Raw genomic sequence first — 22,879 nt, forward strand, 5'->3', positions numbered from 1 at the left:
TAAAAAAGAAAAATCAATATGAGAGGGTGTAGAATACCTTGCTTGCTCAGAGAACCCTCTCCTGGCCCTTAGTATATAGAAGGATGGAGTGTAGGATCGAACACCTGCCCTTGGACTTATGCTAATTTGCACAAGTCAGCAACCCCTATCGCAGGCACCATATCAACAAAAAGGTCGGTTTTCATGAATCCAGTAACTCAAGATTAACCAAAGTGAATCCAGATCTAGCTCAGAGCTCAACCCCAGGCTACACATCTTTCAAGTAAACGCTTGAATCTAGGCCCTTGGGCCAAACCTCCCCCCAAAACAAATAACACCATGTAGAGAGCCTTGAACCAGCTCTTCCTAGCCTGCTAAATCACATTTATATGTACATGAAATTGAGACTAGGGAGAGAAGTAGGGGTGCAAGTTTGGCTCTGACATACCGAACCCACCCTAATCCCGAACAAGTACCGACCCGAAGATTTTGGCATTGAGGGCCGGCCCGACCCTGAAATTTCTGACCTTGAGTCAAGGTTAGGGTAGGTAAGGGTTGATGTCTTTGGCCTGCCCAGTCCGTCCTAAACCAAAACCTGATTTTGGCCCTACCCGACCCTGGTTTTTGCCCCTAATGTTGATTTTGGATTTTTTGTTTTCTTAAGAAGTTCAACTCTTTGGTTAACATGACAAAGGTTTTGAGATCTTCAAATTTTTTGCCTTAGGATGATCTCTTTGTTTATCATGACAAATAATTGAAGTTTTTTGGATTATTTGCTTTCTTAAGATGATCTCCTCTTTGTTTACCATAATAGTTGGAGTTATTTATATTGTTTGAATGTTTGCTTTAGGATGTTCTCCTCATTTCTCATGACAACTAATTTATGACTTTGTGTTTTTATCTCCTCTTTATTATGAATATTTTTTATATTTTAATTATTTCATATTTTGTAGGGTCAGGGTCAAGGTCAGGGTATACCCGACCTTTGATGGCAAACCAGGGTCAATCGGGGTCAGGGTCAGGGCCAATCAAGGTCACCCTAGCCCAACCCTAAAAAATCAATGTCAATTAGGGCGGGTAAGGGTTTGGCCTAGGTTGAAGTTTTGCGGCCCTAAGTCAGGGTCAGAGCAGGTTTGGGCCCAGTTAAAGGGAATCAGGGTCGGGCTAAGGTTTTAAGAAACCCAGCCCAACCCGGTCCTATTGCACCTCTAGAGAGAAGGCCTAGTGTGTTGCCATCTTTGAACAAATGATTCATAACATTGTTTAAATTTTGCTCACAAGGTATACAAATACAGACAGGGTAAGGGATTTTCACACAAAAGATCTTCTGTTCCAATTGAACAGCAGCAAAGGCTCAAGCCACAAGACCAGAAGACGAGTTTATCTTCTCTGATCATTAAGGTTAGGCCCCTAAGCAGATATCCTTACTTCCAAGGAAAAGGTGCAAGACAAGCAACCACACCATTTGAAGATTTTCCATTTTTCAAATCTGAAAATCAGTCTGTGCTTCCAAAGCATCAATGTCAATAGCTTCTGTGATAAGCGTATTATGGTTCCACTGAAACAGCATGATTTCGTTGTCTAATTTTTCTTATTTATTCCCTTCTCTTTCTCTAAGTCAATCTGTTCAGCCTCCGGTACTGCCATTGCACTTATTTTCGAATTCGTTTCCTCAATCTTTTCATTTAGATTGACACTTGTTACCATGCCGATCAAGACATTTATGATTGTTTCCCTGCTTTCGAACAAGGGCAAACCAATAATCACAATAGAGCCTACGGTACCCCATGCAATTGCAATGACAGCCCAGAATGTGAAGTATCCGATACTGAACGCTCCTGAAAAAGGGAAAACAATTTAGGACAATATATCTTATAGAAACTCTACTTTGGACCACCAAAAGCAAATCTATTTTTGTAGTCTCAAAGCCAACATAATTCATCTGTTAAGGATATATCTTAGTGTAATGGCTGTTTGAACCTCTGAGAATCCAAACAGCCAGGAAAGATATGATTTAATTCCGATCAGGACAGGTCAATTCGGCATCGCATTACTTAGTTTTAGTTTCTACTTATTCTAAGTTCAATAAGAAATCCAAATTTCCTTTTAAAATGGTAAGGCTTGACCTCCATAGAAACAGAAGAATTAGTTATGTTTGGTGCAGTCAGAATATCCTGACTCTGTTGTTAAGTTAAAGAATCCAACCTTAAATAGAGGCATATCTTAATAGATTGGAAGAAATTCATGTACGTATCCAAAGCCACTAGACAGGAGTCATAGGTGAACTTACTGGCTGGAAGAGACAGAACAGGCCACAGTATCACAATCACAACAGTGAAACCGATACCCCATTTCACTATCCAAGATTTTGCATGCTTAAGCTTTTCTTCCTTGAATTCTTCATCTGGCAAATCGGTCTTATCCGTTTCTACCATGGTTATTTGCTTGGTGCTTTCCCAGTCATAATTCTGAGGCCACAATAAACTATATACAGCATGGATAGCCCCACCAGTCAGAATAGAGACAAGGTTTCCGGCAAGCATCGGTGCATTCCTACCAGTAGTGTCAAGATTTACTCGGCGATACTCTACTTTCGTCACTGATAGCCACGTGATGATTCCAAGAATGCAGCCAGTGATTGTTCCAACAATGGCACCTGATGCATTTGCTTTTTTCCACAGAAGCATGAAAGCTATAGGAGGAACTGCTGAACCAATAAGAACTCCCATGGCTAGATACATCCAGCCCAATGATACTCCAGCCTTGTTCAAAATCACTGCTAGCACTCCCATGAAACATCCAAAAGCCAGAATGATAAACCTTGAAATTTTCAGAATTTGCTTTCCAGTTGCATTTGGATTGATATAGGTACGGTATATGTCATATGTACACAAAGAAGAAACAGCAATTAGCTCAGCGGAACCAGCGGATGTCACAGCCCTGAAAATAGAACAAACATGCGATAAATCACAAGAAGTAACCTTTTCTTCTTTGCCTGATAGATGCATCTTTGCATAAATACATATCAACCATGAAAAGAAGTGAGACTCACATAAAAAGCATTGTAAGAAGTAAAACAGATCCTGCTTTTCCCATCAAAGCTATAGCTGTAGCAGGTGGAACTAGTCCATGACCAGCCTCACTTGCTGTTAGTGGTAGATCAAGAGCTAAGGCTCCTAAACCCAGTGATGTTGCCAATGAGAAAGGCACAGCAAACCAAACCAGCCCTCCCAACAAGTAGCCCTTGTGGGTTGACGAAGGTCGTGCAGCAATGGCACTCATCCAATACCCCTAGTGTACCACAATTAAAATTATAAGCAGTGAAGAAGAAGATAAGTCAGTTATCTATGGATATAGTAATCGCCCACATAAACAAATTAACTGAAGTGCTCACATTCTCACATGAAAATAAAGCTAGGGTCAACCTTTGTTTCTTGAAAATTCTGTAGCAGATATTGAAAAAGTTTCTCCAAAAGAACAGTTAGAACTCACATTGTCCACAAAGACAGTACCAAAGTTTCCAATGATGTTGATAATTCCAAAAACAAGACCACCAGAACTCAACATTGTAAGGTAGGATCCATTGTAATTCCCGCCAACAGGTCCACAAGCCTGTCCAGTATGAGATATTGGTTCTTGACATATTCTTGATTTGCTTGCAACTTCCAATAGATGATTGTAAACAATTTTCGGACTACCCAGCTTGCTGCTTGCCGTGTAAACCAGATATACGAAGATCACCAAAATCACATGGACTGACACCAAAACATCAAAAATTTGGTTTAAGAAATCTCAAACAATATAATACTTGATCAAAATTATAAGTTGTGAACATTCTTAGTCTCATTTGAACTGTCACACATTATAGATTGCTAAAGGTTCAGGTATTGTACCTATCACAGAATGTATGTAGCTAGCCAAGAAAGTAGCTTTTAGTCCCCCAGCTAATGTATAGACTATCACACCAAGAGGAATTAGAAAGCTTGCAGCGTAAATGTTGACCCCCGTAAGTGCATTGACGACCGCAGAACCACCAAGAAGAAGCATGGCTGTTACAATAATATTCGTCATGAAGCAGAAGCCAAGGAAGACAATGTGAGCTGCAGTCCCCCATCTGATAGATTGAGTGAGAGATTTCAATCACAGTATGAGAATGCTAAATTTTTTATCATATATAAAAACAGTAAGAATTCATTGTAATATGGTAGTGATAAACCTTTTTTTTTTTTTGGTAAGGTTATGGTAGTGCTAAACTTACCGAGCTCTTACTATTTCACAGACAGTATGAGCATGAGGAGCCTTCCGTTTGATCTCTATAGCCATAACACCAAACAGGAGTACCTGTTTTGTAGAACAGAGTAACCCATTAGATGATTTGTTCCTATTATACCAAAGAAATAACAGAATAATTGAATTAGTTCTAGATACACAAGATTTGTATAACAAACCTGGATGGTGGCACCACTTGCATACCAAAAAGGACCGCTAATACCATACTCCCAGGCGACATTGGAGCTTTGCAAGATTGTAGCAGCCCAAGTCCACTTGAAGAATCCAAATATCAAATATGTAAGTTCACAGAGTAATTTAATCAAACATACTGTAGATGCCTATCAACAGAAAAGAATATTACCTGAGATACAATGACACTAGCAATGAGTCCTGTTTTAACACTTCTTCCTGCAGTATTGAACCATTCAGATGTGTGTCGTGCCCCCACATATCGCTTCTCAAGCCATACCTAATTATAGAAGATGAAATTAAACCAGAAAAAAAAAAAAAAAAAAAAAAAAAAAAGAAGAATTTGAATCATAGGAACTCTTTTAGAAGAGAATTATAGCAATTCATGTTTCATGTTTATCCAAACAAATTTATCAATGACTACTTCATTAGTTCAGTGTGTTGTCCAGTGAGAATGGATTAATGGTTTAAGAAAATTGCATTGGTAGTCAAAACAGTTGATTGGAAGAAACAAAAAACTTTTAATGTTTAAGTTGAAGTTGCTAGAAAAGTGATTAACAAAACATGTTCTAATCAGATTAAAATCAGTGAAGACCCACCGCATCCTTTGTTTAGCATACTTTGCTATAATTCTCTAAATAATTTTCTGAAACAATGCCTTTCTATGAGAATCTCTTTAGTTGCTTCCCTGTCATGGTATAGCAACCATAGAACAGGTATGACATTATATATATTACCAACATCATTAAATATATGATGGTAAAAAAAAAAAATATTCTTCTACCAAAAAAAAATAAAATAAAATAATTATTCTAAATAATAATCAACAACAACAACTAGCAGTAGAGTATCTACTTTTTTTTTTGGTAATATAGACTACCCGAAATACCCTCAACCTTAGAATGGAAGACTAGTACAGATTAATCTAACAAGGGAGGTGGTGGGGTGGTGCAGAAATCTAAGATTCGAACCCAATAAAGTGGTTCCCACCAAACCACAAAAAGGGTCCAACTTCAACGGAAGGGGTGTAAATTTGGAACAGAACATAATCGATTATTAATAGGTCGATTTTTTAATCGGACTAAAAAAATATTTTATTGAACTTATTAACTGTTATTTTGTTCTTAAAAACTGGGACCAATTAGGAAACATATAGAGGACAATCTCATTATTTATTGGTGTTAATTTCAAGATTTGGAACCCCAATTAGTTAGTTGATGGAGACAACCCCTGATCCTGATCCTGACCCAAAAGACCGGAATCCATGAGAACCCAGCCGCCCCAGTTAACTGGAACCGTCCCTAACTCACCAATCAACATCCTCCTTTCCTTCCACAGATGGAGACAACCACCACCCAGAGCTAATCAGAAACTACAGAATAGGACTGACCTCTGACCATGATCATGGCGGGTCCAGACTCAAAGAGTCATCCATCCATATACCTAAACATGCTACTCTGCTTCAACCCCCCTTTATCATTTCTCAATTCAGTGAAGGAGAATAATACAATCAAAGAAAAGAAAAGAAAGAACGATCAAAACAGTCAAATGATGAAACATACCAGGAAAGAAGTGAAGACAGCAAAGAAAGCCCCAAAACCAAGAATAACAGAGTACCCAACTCCTTGACTAAGAGCTGCTTTGCCTTCAAAGAAACTACTCTGTCGGACACAGCTTCCATCGATGCCCACATGATAGTATTTCGCCGAGAACCCAAACGGTGGGCACTGCGCTGAAGAAGAAGAAGAAGCCATAAGATTTATGGCTGCCGCTTCTTCTTTGGAAATTTTGTAGCTCTCTTCTTAATCCACCTCTCATGGAGGACCGGAATGGCTATTAATAGGAGAGAAGGGGAAGGAAGTGATATGATTGGGTACAGGATAGAACCTCCAAAGTCAACCCTGGCAAATGACTTACGAGTAGGAAATTTGATAAGTTTTTGGACTTGCAATAATATATTACTCTGGTAAAAACGAGAGGGAAAAAGGAAGTATATCCCTATCCTCTTTCTTTCTTTCTTTCTTTCTTTCTTCTTCTTCTTCTTCTTTTCTTTTTTCTTTTTTTTTTTTTTTTGTAAGAAAATAAATATTGACAGTATATCACAAGATGTATTTGGATCGGATGACACACTACCATGGTAATTCATCATCCTTTTGAATCATGAGCTGACGAAATTGCAATCGTATCAGAATGATACTATTATCTTAATGTTTTTAAATGCCCTTAATTGTGCATACTGGGTTGACTATGTGTTTTATAAATAAAACAACTCCCAAATCATGTAAGATGTACCTCTAAATGTGATTAAACATGGAAGTCTGAAGGTTATATTCATTACTTAGACATTCAGAATAGAGGATACACAATGAGACTAAAAAACAAAATATAGAATTGAGAAGAACAAATAGAACTTGTAGACCCCTTTTTCAAATTTTCAAATCATCTATAGAATATACAAATAACATACTCTTTCACGTATGATTGTATTTATATGAAATATGTATTTATACATGTACAAGCATTTATGTACACACATAAATGTGTCTATTATACACCCATATATAGGTGTAGGCCCACATCCACACCCCTGTACACCTATATAGGTGTAGACCCACAACCACACTCATCCTTAGCACAAGAAAAAAAATTTTGAAAATTTGATATTAAATAGAAATAAAATCTCTCTCTCTCTCTCTCTCTCTCTCTCTCTCTCAAAAAATTTTAATTTTTTATTTCTTTTCTTTTATCTTTTATCGACTTCCAACTTAATGGTTCAGTTTCAGCGTGTTGGATGGGGTAATGACTTGTGTCTAATATGCCACTAGCCCTCTTTATTTGTAATAACGGAGAGAAAATTCTTGAGAATTACAAAGACCATTAAACCCCTTAGGGTCTGTTTGGAAACTGGCACTTTTCCTAAAATCCATTATTATAATAATCCTCCTCAAGTTGGTAGATAAATATCATATAAGCCCAACTTGCAGATAATAGGATAAAGCATCTTACTACTAAGACCTTTAGTAAATACATCAGCCAATTGAGCACAACTTGGGACAAATGGGACAATGATAAGACTCATATCCAACTTATCTTTGATGAGGTGTCTATCGATCTCCACATGCTTGGTTCAATCATATTTGACAATGTTGTGAGTAATGCTAATACCAGATTTACTATCACAAGAGAGCTTCATAGGAAGAGTGGTAGGGATAGCCAAATCTATGAGAAGACCATAAAGCCATAAGAGCTCACAACTGCTATGAGCTATAGTACGGAACTCAACTTTAGCACTTGAATGGGTAACCACAATTTGCTTTACACTCTGCCATATAATAAGATTGCCACCAACAAATGTGCAATAACTAGTAGTAGACTTGTGGTCATCAGGAGAACCTACGTAACCAATATATATGAAGACCTCCACCCTCAGGTGGTTGTCAGGAGAAAAAATGATGTCACATCATGGGGAAGATTTCAAGTAATAGAAAATATGCAACACAACTTCCATATGTGTTGAGTAGGGATCATGCATGTATTGACTAACTTGATTGAGTGCAAATGCTATGTCACGACGAGTATAAGAAAGATAAATCAAACACCCCCACTAATCTCTGATACCTCCCCTTATTCATAAAATCACCATCCCTTGCTTCTCGGGTGATCGTTAGCTTCAATAGGAGTATGCATTGGCTTGCACCCCAACATGCGTATCTCAGAAAGAAGGTTTAGCACATACTTTCATTATGATAAGTAGGTCTCATGAGAAGACCTGGCCACTTCAATGCTAAGGAAGTAATGAAGTTGTCGTTGATTTTTAATCTCAAATTTCTCATCCAAATATCTCTTTTGGTGAGAGGTCTTTGCCAGATCATCACTAGTAGTAACAAAATCATCTACATAGACTATCATGATAATAATCTTCCCACCAAATATCTTAATGACCAGAGTGTACTCAGAATTGCTTTGAGAGTAGACTGTAGCAATCATAGCCTTGTAAAAGCACCCATACCAAGCACGAGGGGACTGCTTCAACCCATATAGTGCTCATTTCAACTTACATACCTTCCCTTGGAATTTAGAGCAAGTGAACCCAAGAGGAATGTCTATATATTCTTCCTCCTTAAGTCAAGTTCCCTATAGAGGAAGGCATTCTTCACATCTAGCTATTGAAGGTCATAATCTAAGTTGGCAGCACAAGACATGATCACACGGATAGTGTTCATCTTACCGATAGGAGCAAAGGTCTCCTGGTAGTTGATCCCATACATCTGAGTGAAGCCCTTAGCAACTAATATGGCCTTGTACCGATCTACTATGCCATCAGCTCTTTGTTTCACTATGAAGACCACTTACAACCAACTATTTTCTTTTGTGAAGGAAGACACACTAGATCCTGTGTCATTCTTCTTTAGAGTCTGCATCTCCTCAACTATAGGTTGCTTGCCATTTTGAGTCTGCAGTCACTTTCTGCCAAGTATGGAGAATAGACACAGAGGATAGAGAAGACACAAAATTATAGTAAGATGGTGAAAATGAGTCATAGGAAACATTTTTAGCAATGGGACGTGAAGTGCAAGACCTAGTGCCTTTAAGAACATCAATAGGTAACTGAAGAGAAGGATCTTCCGAAGGGGAAAGAGAATTACCTAGGTCTGAGGAGACGAGATCAGGCTTGAGAGGAGACAATTGGTATGGTAGGGTAGGTACTAGATGAGTGGTGTCCTGAGTCGACTCTCTGAGACTATAAACATGCATATTTGGTTGCGCTACAGAAGTAGGAGTGTTAATCTCCCCCTAAAATGGAACATTAGTAGGAATAGCGAATTAAAGAGGCATCCCATCTTCCACAATGGAAGGAGATTCTCCTTGAAGAGGTTTCACAGGATAGTAATATGTAGATTTATAACAAACACATCCATAGTAACAAACCAAAGATGAGTTGGAGGATGAAAACTTCAATAGCCTTTCGGAGTGGGGGAATACTCCAGGAAATACATCGAATACCTCAAGGATTAAACTTCCCTTAAGGATGATGATCCCGAGCATAGCAGACACTACTAAGTACCTTTGGAGGAAAGAAAAAGGCATTAGAACCTAGAGTAGGTACAAAGGAGAGCGGAAGGTGAGAACCTCAGAAGGCATTCGGCTGACAGAAAGGCAGTAGTGAGAATTGCGTCACTCCAATATTGAGGAGGAAAATACATTTCAAACATAGAGAGCGAGCTACTAGGTGGTGGTTATTCCGCTCAATAACACCATTTTGAGCAAGAGTACCGACACAACTAGTTTGATGAATCATCCCATAGGCGGAAAGGTAGGCCTGAAAGGACCCTTCAAAGTATTCATGACCATTTTCACTACAAAGGATCTTAATAGTAGCATCAAACTAAGTCTGAACCATTCATTCAAACTATTGAAAATAATGGAAGGTCTATCCCTTGGTTTGCATCATGTACACCCAAGTAGTCTTAGAATAATAGTTAATAAAAGTGACAAATCATCGATAATCCTCGACAGACACGGAGAGAATGGATCCAAATTTCAGAATGTATCAATGAAAAAATAGTGGCACTTTATTTCTAGAAATGGAATACATGATTTGAGTTTGTTTGACCAATACATATGCCTCACAAAAAAACTGATCCGAAGTACAATGCCGAAAAGAAGGAAAAATCCTAGCTAATATTCCTAATGAAGGGTGTCTTAACTGACGACATCATTGTAGTAACTCAGAGACAGGTGGTGACATAGAAGATGTCTATAGGGCCTGAATAGAGACTAACACCGAGCCATCATCAAGAATATATAAATCACCACACACCCTACTAGAGCAATTGTTGTCCTTGCCACTAGATTCTAAACAATAAAATGAGACAGAAAAAAAGAATTGACTTTGCAACTTATATTGGAAGTAAGACTACTAACGAATAAAAGGTTAGTAGAAAAAGAGAAAACATGCAAAGCAATAAAAAAATATAAGGAAGGGGTACAACTAATGGATCCTTTTCCCAAAATAGTAGAGTAAGTTTCGTTAGCCAACTTAACCTTTCCATTGCTATAATAAGTAGGGTACTGAGAGAAAAGAGACAAGCATCTAGTCATATATTTAGAAACCCCCCGGATTCTATAATCTAAAGAGTAGAAGGAACAGACATAGCATGTCCACAGAAGGAAAATCTGACCCAGAAGGGGTGAAGTGAGAAAAGCTTGCGGTGTTAGGTGTAGGAGAGTCCGGACGTGTCAGAAGATACTGGAAGGCAATATGCTTAGCGAGGCAGCTGGGATGCTCAATGCAAAGTAAGAATCTGGAGCCTCAGTATGGTGGGTCTGACTAGGAGTACAAGCATGATTCTTCCCTCTCCTTTTTCTAGATGCATCAGTAGGATGGCCATGAAACTTCCAGTAGTGCTCCTTGTATGATGCTCCTTCCCACAGTAATCACACTTCACTAGAACTCTGGGAGAGGGCCCACTAGACTATGAGGTTACATGATGAGCACATTTATGTGTGAAATCTAGGGTAGTAAACACATGCATTTTACATATTTAGAATGGAGCTACCTTGGGTTTTACTCTCTTTTTGCAGGTTTTATATTTTCAAGGCCTTAAAGACTATCGGGAGCTATTTCTTCAATTTTACACGTAAAGAGGTCATATTTCTTTCATGGTTGCGAAGAGGACGAAATTCAGAGCAAGATGTATGTGTTCAATTAAAAGTACACATTCGTTTGGTCACCCGTACAAATGATTATTCTTTTCGGGCCAGAAAAAGAATAATGGATTAGAACTAAACCGAGATGCAGAACCAGCCCGTTTGCAATTGTCTCAGAGGTACAAGGAATATTTTAAATGCCAACAAGGATCGATGGACCACATCCTTAGGTGATTGAAGATTCGTTTTTGGTAACAACAACTACCTAGTGTAGTTGGTGAGCTATGGTGTGCAAAATTCCCTTGCTCACCAAGAGGTCTCAAGTTCGAATCTCATAGTTGTTTTTTTTAGAGAATTTTATTGAAGATTTTCTGCTTTTCACTCACTTAAAGCACTAAGGGCAAGAAGAGAAGAAAAAAAAAAGGAAAGAAAAAAAAAAAGAGGAGAAATAAAGATTGTCCAAATCTTCTCTCTCCTCGACATCATCACCAAATTATTGTCCAAATCCCACAAAGCAAGAAGAAAATCGTCCCTTGGAGGGAGAAAAAGAAGAGAAATAAATTAGAAAAAAAAAAAGGAAAGAAAATAAGCAAAAAAATTATAGGAAATTTCTCAAAGTTTATTTTTCTCTCCTCTCTCCTCCACCTTAGCACTTTTGGTCACAAAAGATCTCACTATCAATTGTGGATTTCTCTCTTTTAGGAAAGAGAAATTTGTCACCCTACCTCCACATTCCCTATAAATACAACTCATGTAAAAGGAGGGGAGACAATTCATTCTTCTTCTAATTTTTTTTAGTTGCTCTCTCTTTAGTTTTAGTTCTTCTTTATCTTTTCTTCAATCACTTTTGTAATAGCTTTTTTTTATTTCAATTAATGCAAGCACTCTTTTATTCTTATTTAGCCATTTTATGTTTATGATTTATGCAATTGAGTTATAATTTTTTAAGTTATAGTTCTAGGCTTAGATCTAGGTGACAAGATCACGAGCCGTGGAGCAATTTTTTTTTTCAAGTTCAAGCATTGATTCAAGTAAGTAGGCTACTTCAGTAGTCTTCTCTCCCCCCTCTCATTCCCTCTTCTGACTACCCTTTCTTTCTTAATTTAGAATTTTTATTTTCAGTCGTTACATTATGGCTATCCCTTTGCCCCAAGGTTCATGGCTAGTGTATGTGTTGGCTTTGCCCCTCCTAGCCATAGAACCATCAATTTATTGCTTTTATTTTAATTGTCTCCCTTTCCCTAAAGCCAAGTAGAATAACCTTTGTAAGAGTGACTTTCTGGTCAAGTAGGGAAGCTCATATTATGATGCATCCCTCGGGCTAAGTAGAGAAACCTACTTGTGAGTCTCTCTCTAGCTTTATCCCATTTCTTTTACTTTATTTTTATTTCAGCATTTGTTTTCCTTTATTTATTTATTTATTTTTTAATTACGTGGGTTGTTTATTTTCAGTTATTTATTTATTTAATTTTAATTGTGTGGCTTGCGTCTTTAAATTCTTAGATGACGAATGGTTAGGACGTTATTTTAGATACATATGTTTAGGACGGTAATTAGAATTAGAACACAACCATTAATCGGTTCACTTTCGTATTATTAAAAGAAATAAAAAATAAAGTGGCTGCTCTCCCTATGTTCGACCCGTAGCTACACTGATCCATACGCTTGCGGTTACATTTTAAATCTCAAAAAAGTTTTTGGCGCCGTTGCCGGGGAGACAGTTCCATGTTATTTTTCACTTTCTTTTAGTAAATCGGAGTGCTTTGTTTGCTTTGTTTTATATTTTTCCTTTTCTTTTATTGAATTCCTGAGAAGAACAACTTGCAATAGTAGTTGTATCGGTGGAGGTTGTCATGCCTCACAGTATGATAAAGACAGGTTTCGCCCTGTAGTAGTACCTCAGGAATTGACCTGAGCAACCCCGGATCCTTGCCGGTAAGCTCCCAAAAAGCCAAAAAAAAAAAAAAAAAAGAAAATAAAAAAATAAAAAAAAAAAATTTTTGCTATCCATTCTTTTGTGCTTGTCTTACTTTAGTTGCGGGTAGTTTTCTGTTGCATGAGTGTTAAGTGGGTACGTAATACTAAGAATCGGTTAGAAAGAAGAGATCCAACAAGTAGTGACCCTATACGTTTGCTCTCTTTAAAACCCTTCAATATGGGAGACCAACAGCAAAACCCTTCACCTAAATCTCTGAAAGATAGGTTCTACCCTGCTAGAACAGCCCAACCTTCCTGTATAGTTCTACACTTCTACCACAAGCCCAGGGCAATAATTTTGAACTCAAATCTCAATACATCACTATGTTGCCCCACTTCCATGGGTTGACCTCTGAGGATGCATACATATTTCTAAGGGAATTTGAAGAGGTATGTGTTCTAATTAAGATTCAACAGCTTTCTAATAATGCTGTTAAGCTTAGGTTTATCACTTTTGCATTGAAAGACCAAGCTAAGAAGTGGTTGTATGGGTTATCCACAAATTCCATAACCTCATGGGAACAGTTCACAGTTGTCTTCCTTAAGAAGTTTTTCCCAACTCACAAGACCAATAAGCTTAGATATGATATCCTTCAGCTTAGGTAAAAGTCTAGTGAGTCATTTTCCAAACTTATGGAGAGATTCAAGGATCTACTCCTAGAATGCCCTCACCATGGCCTAGACTTATGGCATTTATGTAAAATAATTTATGAGGGTATTGATTACCCAACTAAATAAATGATAGATTCTATGTGCCCTGAGGGATTCACATCCTTTACAGATGAAGGAAAGGCATGGGAATTCTTACTTGACTTAGCTGACAAAACCCGTGAGTGGGAATCAACCCAAGAGAGTAAAAGAACCATAGGAAGAAAATGATATTTTGCGGATGGGATAGTAGCTAAGGAAGCCCATTTGGATAGCCTAATCAAGAGAATTGAGGCTATTGTTCTTAGAGAGCCATCATCAGTCAATTTGGTTAAGATTTGTGCTTGGTGCCAGTCCCCTGGACATCTCCTAGAAGAATGCCCCAACACCTCTGGGGCCACTTCTAATGATAGTGTGAATGCCTTATACCAGAATAATCCATATAGTAATACCTACAATCTAGGATGGAGAAATCACCCAAATTTCTCTTGGAATCAGGGCAACCAAGCAGGACCTTCCAATTTCTATAATTAAGGTCAACCTGGACCCCAAAGGCCTCCCTTTGCACAACAATATTTTTCCCAAAATACTTTTCCTAGGTCAAATGTAGGACCTTAGGTGAGTTTTCCTAGAGCCCCTCTTCTATCATCTTATCAGCAACCCCCTGGGTTATCAACATTGGAGAGGCAAGTAGAATAAGTGACTTGGAAAAAAATATGGCCCTCCTCATGACAAGCTATCAAAATCTTACAAGAGAACTTACCCAAGTTGTCTCAATTATGTGTGAGAGGGAGAAGGGAACTTTACCCAGTCAACCAGAGCCTAACCCTAGGCATCATCAGCCTGTTAGTTCACAAGGACCAACTAATGCACCACTGAATATAGTACAAGGTCAGACCCAACAAGGGCCCTCTAACCAATGTAATGTTGTTTATGCCCTTAGGAGTGGTAGAGAGTACCAACAGAGTATTTTTAAATCTTCCCCATTTATTACTCCTGTTAACTCTTCTTCAGTTGAGGACACAAGTGTGCCTCTTGTTCCAGGTTAGTCTGATGAACCTAAAGATTTTTCTGAAACTAATTACTCAGCCTATAGCAACTAAGTATAAGGATCCAGGGAGCCCTACCATATCTTGTGTCATAGGCAACACCTATATTGAGCATGCCTTACTTAACCTTGGCGCAAGTGTGAATCTTTTACCTTACCATATGTACAAGCAACTAGGATTTGGAGAATTGAAAGCCACTGGAACTACTCTTCAGTTGGCAAATAGGTCTGTTAAGATTTCTAAAGGGATGGTTGAGGATGTCTTACTAAAGGTGGGGGAATTTTTTTTCCCTGTTGATTTCATTGTGTTAGATACTAAGCCCTTCTCAACCAAGGATAAGATCCCAATAATTCTAGAAAGACCATTCTTGGCTACCAGTAATGTATTAATCAATTGCCGGAATGGTTTCCTAAGATTATCTTTTTGTAACCAAACTATTGAGTTTAACATGTTTAGGATTAGAAAGCAACCACATATGGAAGAAGAGATCAATATGCTTGAGGATTTTCTGGATTTTTCTGATGATTTAGTTACCAACTTTGATATTGATTTTGATTCAGAATTCCAACAGTGTATGGATGAGTTGGATGATGATAGTGAAAATTTCTTTTCTGAAGTCTTGAGTCTTCACACACTTTTGGAGCCCTTAGGACCCCTTTCCAATTCCATTCCCAAACCTTCCATAGTTGAGCCCCCTAAGCTAGATCTTAAGGAGTTGCCATCCAATTTGAGGTATGCTTTCCTAGGGCCTGACCAGACTCTTCCTGTAATAATTTCTTCAAATTTGACTTCTAGCCAGGAAGAGGAGTTACTTAAAGTGTTAAAAGACAATAAGGAAGCCCTAGGTTGGACCATGGCTGATATCAAGGGTATAAGCCCTTCTATTGTGCAACATCATATACATCTTATGGAGGATTCCAAATCATCCATGGAACCCCAAAGAAGAGCTAACCCAGTGATGATGGAAGCCATTAAGAAAGATCCTAAAGTGCTTGGATCATAGAATAATTTATCTTATTTCTGACAGTCAATGGGTAAGCCCAGTTCACGTAGTGCCTAAGAAGTCTGGTGTGACTGTAGTTCCTAATGCCAATAATGAGTTGATCCCTACCCGTGTCCAAACAGGATGGTGTGTGTGCATTGACTACAGGAAGTTAAATGCGGCAACCTGGAAGGACCACTTCTCATTGCCCTTTATTGACCAGATGTTAGAGAGGTTAGCTGGACTGAATACAATTACTTTCTTGATGGATATTCCGGCTATAACCAAATCCCAATTGCTTTAGAGAACCAACATAAGACCACTTTTACATGCCCATATGGAACATTTGCTTACAGGCGTATGCCCTTTGGGCTTTGCAATGCCCCTGCTACGTTCCAACGATGCATGTTGAGCATTTTTTCTGATATAGTCGAAAAATTCTTAGAAATATTTATGGATGACTTTTCAATTCATGGGAATTCCTATTCTGAATGTCTTCATCATCTTTCCCTAGTTTTGAAAAGGTGCATATCTAAGAATTTGGTTTTGAATTGGGAGAAATGCCATTTTATGGTTAAATCTGGTATTGTTTTAGGCCATGTAATATCCAAGGAGGGAAGTAAGGTAGATAGAGCCAAAGTGGATTTAATTGATAATTTACCACCTCCTCAATCTATTAAGGATGTTCGGTCCTTTCTAGGACATGCAGACTTCTACAGAAGGTTTATTAAGAACTTTAGTCAGTTAGCCCGACCTCTCACCTCATTAGTTGTCAAAGATTAGACTTTTGAGTTTTTCAAAGAGTGCCTAGAATCCTTCAAGCAACTTAAGAAGGAGTTGACCAATGCACCGATTGTTCAACCACCTGTTTGGACTGAACCTTTTGAACTGATGTGTGATGCTTCGGATTTTGCCATAGGAGCGGTTTTGGATCAAAGGATTAATAAGTTGTCCACTATCATTTACTATGCTAGTAGGACCTTAAATGATGCACAACTCAATTATATAACCACTGAAAAAAAATTTTAGCTGTTGTGTTTGCATTAGAAAAATTTTGGTCTTACTTAGTTGGTTCACATGTGGTGGTGTATACTGATCATTCTGCCCTCAGATACATAGTTCAGAAGAAGGATGCCAAAGCCCGTCTCATTAGGTGGGTTTTACTTTTGAAAGAGTTTGATTTAGAAATTAGGGATAAGAAAGGAGTTGAAAACCTAGTTGCAGACCATTTATCCCGGCTTCCCAATTCCTTGACTGTTGATTCTCCAGTCAACGAGAACTTTCCAGATGAACAATTATTTGTAATGTCCAGTAAACCATGGTTTGCTGACATTGTCAACTTCTTGGTTTCAAGTGTGACTCCGGGTCACTGGTCCACTCAAGATAAGTATAGGTTTCATTCCCAAGTTAAGCATTTTTTTTGGGATGATCCTTATTTGTTTAAGATATGTCCGGATCAGATTATCCGATGATGTGTTCCTAATCATGAGCAACATTTCATTATCTCTTTTTGTCATGATCATGCATGTGGTGGACACTTTGGACCAAAGAAGACTGCCGCAAAGGTTCTCCAATGCAGATTTTATTGGCCCACTCTTTTTAGAGATGCTTTTGATTTTTGCAAGGCTTGCCCTACCTGCCAGTCTTTTGGCCGTATCAATAAAAGGAACATGATGCCCCTCAACCCTATTTTGGTAGTTGAGATCTTTGATGTATGGGGCATCGAGTTTATGGGGCCATTCCCTAATTCTTTTGGGAATTTGTACATACTTTTGGCCATTGATTATGTTCCTAAATGGATAGAGGCCATACCTTGTAAATCTAATGACCACAAAGTGGTGGTCCAGTTTCTCAAAGAGAACATTTTTTTCCGCTTTGGTGCACCACATGCAATAATTAGTGATAGGGGTACTCATTTTTGTAATCGGCCTTTTGAGGCCCTAATGAAAAAGTATGGGATCACCCATAAGTTATCTACCCCTTATCACCCCCAAACTAGTGGTCAAGTGGAGGTGTCTAATAGGCAGATCAAACAAATCTTAGAGAAAACTGTTAATCCTAACCGTAAGGATTGGTCCCTTAGGCTCATTGATGCCTTGTGGGCCCATCGGACTGCATTCAAGACTGACCTTGGCCAGTCTCCCTACCGTTTGGTGTATGGGAAAGCTTGTCACTTACCAGTTGAGTTAGAGCATAAGGCCTTTTGGGCCATCAAGAAGCTCAACTTTGATTTGTCTGATGCGGGAATTCATCGTAGGCTCCAACTATCTAAGTTGGAGGAACTTAGGAATGAAGCCTATGAAAGTTCTAGAATTTACAAGGAAAAGACCAAAGCTTTCCATGATAAACACATTCTGCATAAATCTTTTACAATTGGTAATAAGGTCTTATTGTATAACTCTCGATTGCATCTTTTTCTTAGTAAACTTAGATCCCGATGGGATGGCCCGTTTATTGTCCATAATGTATATCCCCATGGGGCTGTGGAGATTTTGAATCCAAGAACAGGGTTAATTTCAAAGGTTAATGGTCAGCGTTTGAAACCGTTCTTCGAGTTTCCTAATACTAGTAGTGAAGAGGTCATGGATCTCCATGAACCTCTTTACACTGATGACTAACTTTTAATCAGGTATGACCCCTTGCATTGTCTTCGCTTTTAATTCTTTCCATGCATTGAGGACATTGCATGACTTAAGTGTGGGGGAGGGAAACCAGTTTCTGTTTTTTTTCCACTTTGTTTTATTTGTTTTTCTTTTTGTTTTTTTTGAGCTTGCTAAGGATGAAGTCCTACTTTGGCTTTTGGCTAATGATCATACCATTCGGTTGCTTGATGTATGAAAATAAAAGTTTTGACTAAGGTACCCATTTTGAACGTATAAAAACCCTGTTGAGAAGAAAGAAACAAGTATGTATCTTGAGATGGGACTTTCTTTTGAAAAATAAGAGATCCCTGTTTTATGGTGATGGACCATATGTAAGTCTGTGGGTTCCTTGTACTTTTGATTTGGAGTTGAGACCTTCTTTTTAATTTGGCATGGGTTGACAAATGCACAATTTTAAATGAAATGTGAAATGTGGTATAAAGAAGAATAAGAGTTGATTCCCTTGGAACTAGACAGGGCATTGCGCCTCAGGAAGCGTGGTGTCTTGATCGAAATTCCTTGGGAGGAAACTTCTGAAGTAACTCTAGCATCACTACCTTTGTGGGCATATGCAAAACGCGAAGCTACATAGTAACTTGGGTGTCTGGTGTTTGCTCCACCATGTTATTCATGGCCAAAAGTAGTGGAGTAGAATAGAGTTTATTAAGCAGAAAAAAAAAGAGAAAAAAATGTGCAAATGTCATTATTGCTTGGTAACATGTTTGGTCAAAAACACTCCAACGCCTTAGTCATTGGTTTCCTATTTCTTCACAAGTGGTTTTGCCTTAAGATAAGGATGTTTTGGAAGAGACGAGGTGAGTTCCAAATTGAGAAATATGCTAGTGCCTGGAATTGATAAAGGGTAATAAAAGTTCAAGTGTGGGGGTCCCTTGTAAGAGAAATTATCTTTGCTCCGGATCAGTATGAGCCTTACCTTTAGCCAAGGTTGGAATTTGTTTATTTTGAATTTTGGGTGTATATTCACTGCAAACACCCACGAGACACAACTCGTCCACTAGGGGTGACCTAGGGGTTTAAAGGCTTATTGCACATGCTAAGTGCAACCGTGATTCCTATGAAAGTGAGTTAGGTTTTTTTTTTTGCTCGAGGATTAGCAAAGTCTAAGTGTGGGGGAATTCTGATGAGCACATTTATGTGTAAAATCTAGGGTAGTAAAATATGCATTTTACATATTTTGAATGGAGCTACCTTGGGTTTTACTCTCTTTTTGCAGGTTTTATATTTTCAAGGCCTTAAGGACTATCGGATGCTATATCTTCAATTTTACACATAAAGAGGTCATTTCTTTTCATGGTTGCAAAGAGGACGAAATTCAGAGCAAGATGGACGTGTTCAATTAAAAGTACACATTCGTTTGGTCATCCGTAAAAATGATTATTTTTTTCGGGCTAGAAAAAGAATAATGAATTAGAACTAAACCGAGATGCAGAACCAACCCGTTTGCAATTGTCTCAGAGGTACAAGGAATATTTTAAATGCCAATAAGGATCGATGGATCACATTCTTAGGTGATTGAAGATTCGTTTTTGGTAACAACAACTACCTAGTGTAGTTGGTGAGCTATGGTGTGCAAAATTCCCTTGCTCACCAAGAGGTCTCAAGTTCGAATCTCATGGTTGTTTTTTTTAGAGAATTTTGTTGAAGATTTCCTGTTTTTCACTCACTTAAAGCACTCAGGGCATAGAGTAGATTTCCACATCAAATTAGAAGCAAGAAAAATCATGGAAGGGTTCCTGCACAACAAGAGAAGAAAAAAAAAAAGAGGAGAAATAAAGATTATCCAAATCTTCTCTCTCCTCCACATCATCACCAAAATATTGTCCAAATCACACAAAGCAAAAAGAAAATCATCCCTTGGAGGGAGAAAAAGAAGAGAAATAAATTAAAAAAAAAAGGAAAGAAAATAAGCAAAAAAATTATAGGAAATTTCTCAAAGTTTATTTTTCTCTTCTCTCTCCTCCACCTTAGCACTTTTGGTCTCAAAAGATCTCACAATCAATTGTGGGTTTCTCTCTTTTAGGAAAGAGAAATTTATCACCCTACCTCCCCATTCCCTATAAATACAACTCATGTAAGAGGAGGGGAGACAATTCATTCTTCTTCTAATTTTTTTTTAGTTGCTCTCTCTTTCTCTTGCTCTCTCTTTAGTTTTAGTTCTTCTTTATCTTTTCTTCAATCACTTTTGTAATAGTTTTTTTTTTATTTCAATTAATGCAAGCACTCTTTTATTCTTATTCAGCCTTTTTATGTTTATGATTTATGCAATTGAGTTGTAATTTTTTAAGTTATAGTTCTAGGCTTAGATCTAGGTGACAAGATCACGAGCCGTGGAGCAATTTTTTTTTTTTAAGTTCAAGCATTGATTCAAGTAAGTAGGCTCCTTCAGTAGTCTTCTCTCCCCCCTCTCATTCCCTCTTCTGACTACCCTTTCTTTCTTAATTTAGGATTTTTATTTTCAGTCGTTACATTATTGCTATCCCTTTCCCCCAAGGTTCATGGCTAGTGTATGTGTTGGCTTTGCCCCTCCTAGCCATAGAACCATCAACTTATTGCTTTTATTTTAATTGTCTCCCTTTCCCTAAAGCCAAGTAGAGTAACCCTTGTAAGAGTGACTCTCTGGTCAAGTAGGGAAGCTCATATTATGATGCATCCCTCGGGCTAAGTAGAGAAACCTACTTGTGAGTCTCTCTCTAGCTTTATCCCATTTCTTTTACTTTATTTTTATTTCAAAAATTTTTTCCTTTATTTATTTATTTATTTTTAAATTGCGTGGGTTGTTTATTTTCAGTTATTTATTTATTTAATTTTAATTACGTGGCTTGCGTCTTTAAATTATTAGATGACGAATAGTTAGGACGTTATTTTAGATACATATGTTTAGGACGGTAATTAGAATTAGATCACAACCATTAATCGGTTCACTTTTACATTATTAAAAGAAATAGAAAATAAAGTGGCTGCTCTCCCTGTGTTCGACTCGTAGCTACACTGATCCGTACGCTTGCGGTTACATTTTAAATCTCAAACATTACACTAAAGGGTTGAGTTCCAGAAGTAGGTGGAGATTTCTTATTAGGAGTGGCAGTAGTCTGTGAGAGTATAGTGGAATGGCACATGTCCTTAAGTTGGATCACAATATAGGCTTGATTCACGGTAGAAATGGGAACACGGTTAAGAACATGGGACCGTAGCTAATCAAACTCCACCTTTAATCATACTAGGAAGTCATACGCTCTCATCTTGTCCTCTCATTCCTAAAAGTTGGTGACATCAGCATGAGTGGTAGGAGCATACTCATAAAGTCTAGCTCAGTCCATAGTATATGCAGATCATAATAATTCTCTGCCTCAGGTTACGAAATTTTTGACGTAGTTCAAAGACCTGAGCATCATTCCCAACCCGAAAAAAGATGTCCTAGATAGACTTGCAGATCTTCGCAGCTATGTGGACAAGGAGGTAGCAACAAGATAGATTATTTACATAGAGTTGAAGAGAAATGTCATAACCAAAGAGTTAGCTCACTCCCACTTATCAATATCAGAGCCTGTGGTTGAACACTTCATTGTGCCGATAATATACCCATAGTAGCCACGAGACTTGATGAAGATGCAAATAGATCGAGATCACATGAGGTAGTTGTGCCATCAAGTTTGATAGCACATGGCAGGAAGGTAGGTAGAGCCATGGTATCTTCACCAGTAGAATGAGAAGTGCTATAGATATGGTTACTACTTAAGGGGGCTATGCAAATAAAAGAGTCACTAATTGGAGAAGTGCTATAGATATGGTTACTACTTAAGGGGGCTGTGCAAATAAAAGAGTCACTAATTGGAGATAGTGAAAGCACTAAAAACCCAAAAAATGCTAGAAAACTCAAATTGATAAAAGGGTGAAAACCTTGAGAGATCGATTTTGAGGATATCTCTAGAACATAAACCTGAAACGGGAAAATGGATAGTACATACCATTATAAGGATAAGGAGTATCAACAGTAACAAACATCAAGACGATCGGATCATCAAACTAGGAAAAAGCACCCATAAGAAAAATTCAATTTCAAGGGAAAAATCTTGAAAAAATTAATAGAAAGGGAGTTGGGTCTCTTAGATCATTGTAGAAGAGAATTTGAGAGTCCAGAGGAGTAGATGCATGGAGGCTAGAGACTCCTTGGTAGTTTAAGGAGCTCCCACCTGGAGAGAGAATCAGATGAAGAGAGATGGAGGGAGGTATTAGGAGAGAGAAAACAAGAAAGAGAAAATGAGATAGAGAAGAAGGAGAGCCCTTATGATTTTGGATCCTATGGCTCTGATACCATGTTGATTGGGGTAATGATTTGTGTCTAATATGACATTAGCCCTCTTTATTCATAATAATTGAGAGAAATTTTTAGAGAATTACAAAGATCATTAAACCCCTTGGGGTCCGTTTATCAACTGACACTTTTTCTAAAGCCCATTATTACAAGACGG

At 38.0% G+C, this 22,879-nt stretch overlaps 1 protein-coding gene and 1 non-coding gene across 3 annotated transcripts; both read right to left on the reverse strand.

Moving 5' to 3' along the window:
• Nucleotides 1-1,206: 1,206 nt before the first annotated feature.
• On the reverse strand, nt 1,207-6,271 carry LOC122070752 (urea-proton symporter DUR3-like). 2 transcript variants are annotated; one of them, XM_042634951.1, is made up of 9 exons: nt 6,003-6,271; nt 4,613-4,720; nt 4,428-4,523; nt 4,238-4,320; nt 3,873-4,093; nt 3,472-3,734; nt 3,032-3,270; nt 2,270-2,919; nt 1,207-1,817 (listed from the first exon to the last, which is right to left on the reverse strand). In XM_042634951.1, exons 1-9 carry the CDS (start codon nt 6,192-6,194, stop codon nt 1,561-1,563), a joined length of 2,109 nt encoding a protein of 702 aa, XP_042490885.1. In that variant the 5' UTR covers nt 6,195-6,271; the 3' UTR covers nt 1,207-1,560. The 2 variants fall into 2 exon arrangements, with proteins under 2 accessions (XP_042490885.1, XP_042490886.1); XM_042634952.1 differs by lacking the exon at nt 6,003-6,271 and adding an exon at nt 5,040-5,132.
• A 7,370-nt stretch (nt 6,272-13,641) lies between these two features.
• LOC122070758 lies at nt 13,642-13,748 on the reverse strand. Its single transcript, XR_006137960.1, has one exon. It is a non-coding gene; the product is annotated as a small nucleolar RNA R71 (small nucleolar RNA).
• Nucleotides 13,749-22,879: the final 9,131 nt, after the last annotated feature.

This window comes from Macadamia integrifolia, unplaced genomic scaffold, assembly GCF_013358625.1.
Source record: "Macadamia integrifolia cultivar HAES 741 unplaced genomic scaffold, SCU_Mint_v3 scaffold995, whole genome shotgun sequence".
Classification (NCBI taxonomy): domain Eukaryota; kingdom Viridiplantae; phylum Streptophyta; class Magnoliopsida; order Proteales; family Proteaceae; genus Macadamia; species Macadamia integrifolia.

What these genes read in the sequence shown, in the direction of transcription:
- LOC122070752 (XM_042634951.1), bottom strand. Translation starts at nt 6,194, where the DNA reads ATGGCTTCTTCTTCTTCTTCAGCGCAGTGCCCACCGTTTGGGTTCTCG. An exon ending in CTACATACATTCTGTGATAG is followed by an intron (nt 3,735 to 3,872) that starts GTACAATACCTG and finishes TTTTGGTGTCAG; the next exon opens with TCCATGTGATTTTGGTGATC. An exon ending in TGTTCTGTCTCTTCCAGCCA is followed by an intron (nt 1,818 to 2,269) that starts GTAAGTTCACCT and finishes TCCCTTTTTCAG; the next exon opens with GAGCGTTCAGTATCGGATAC.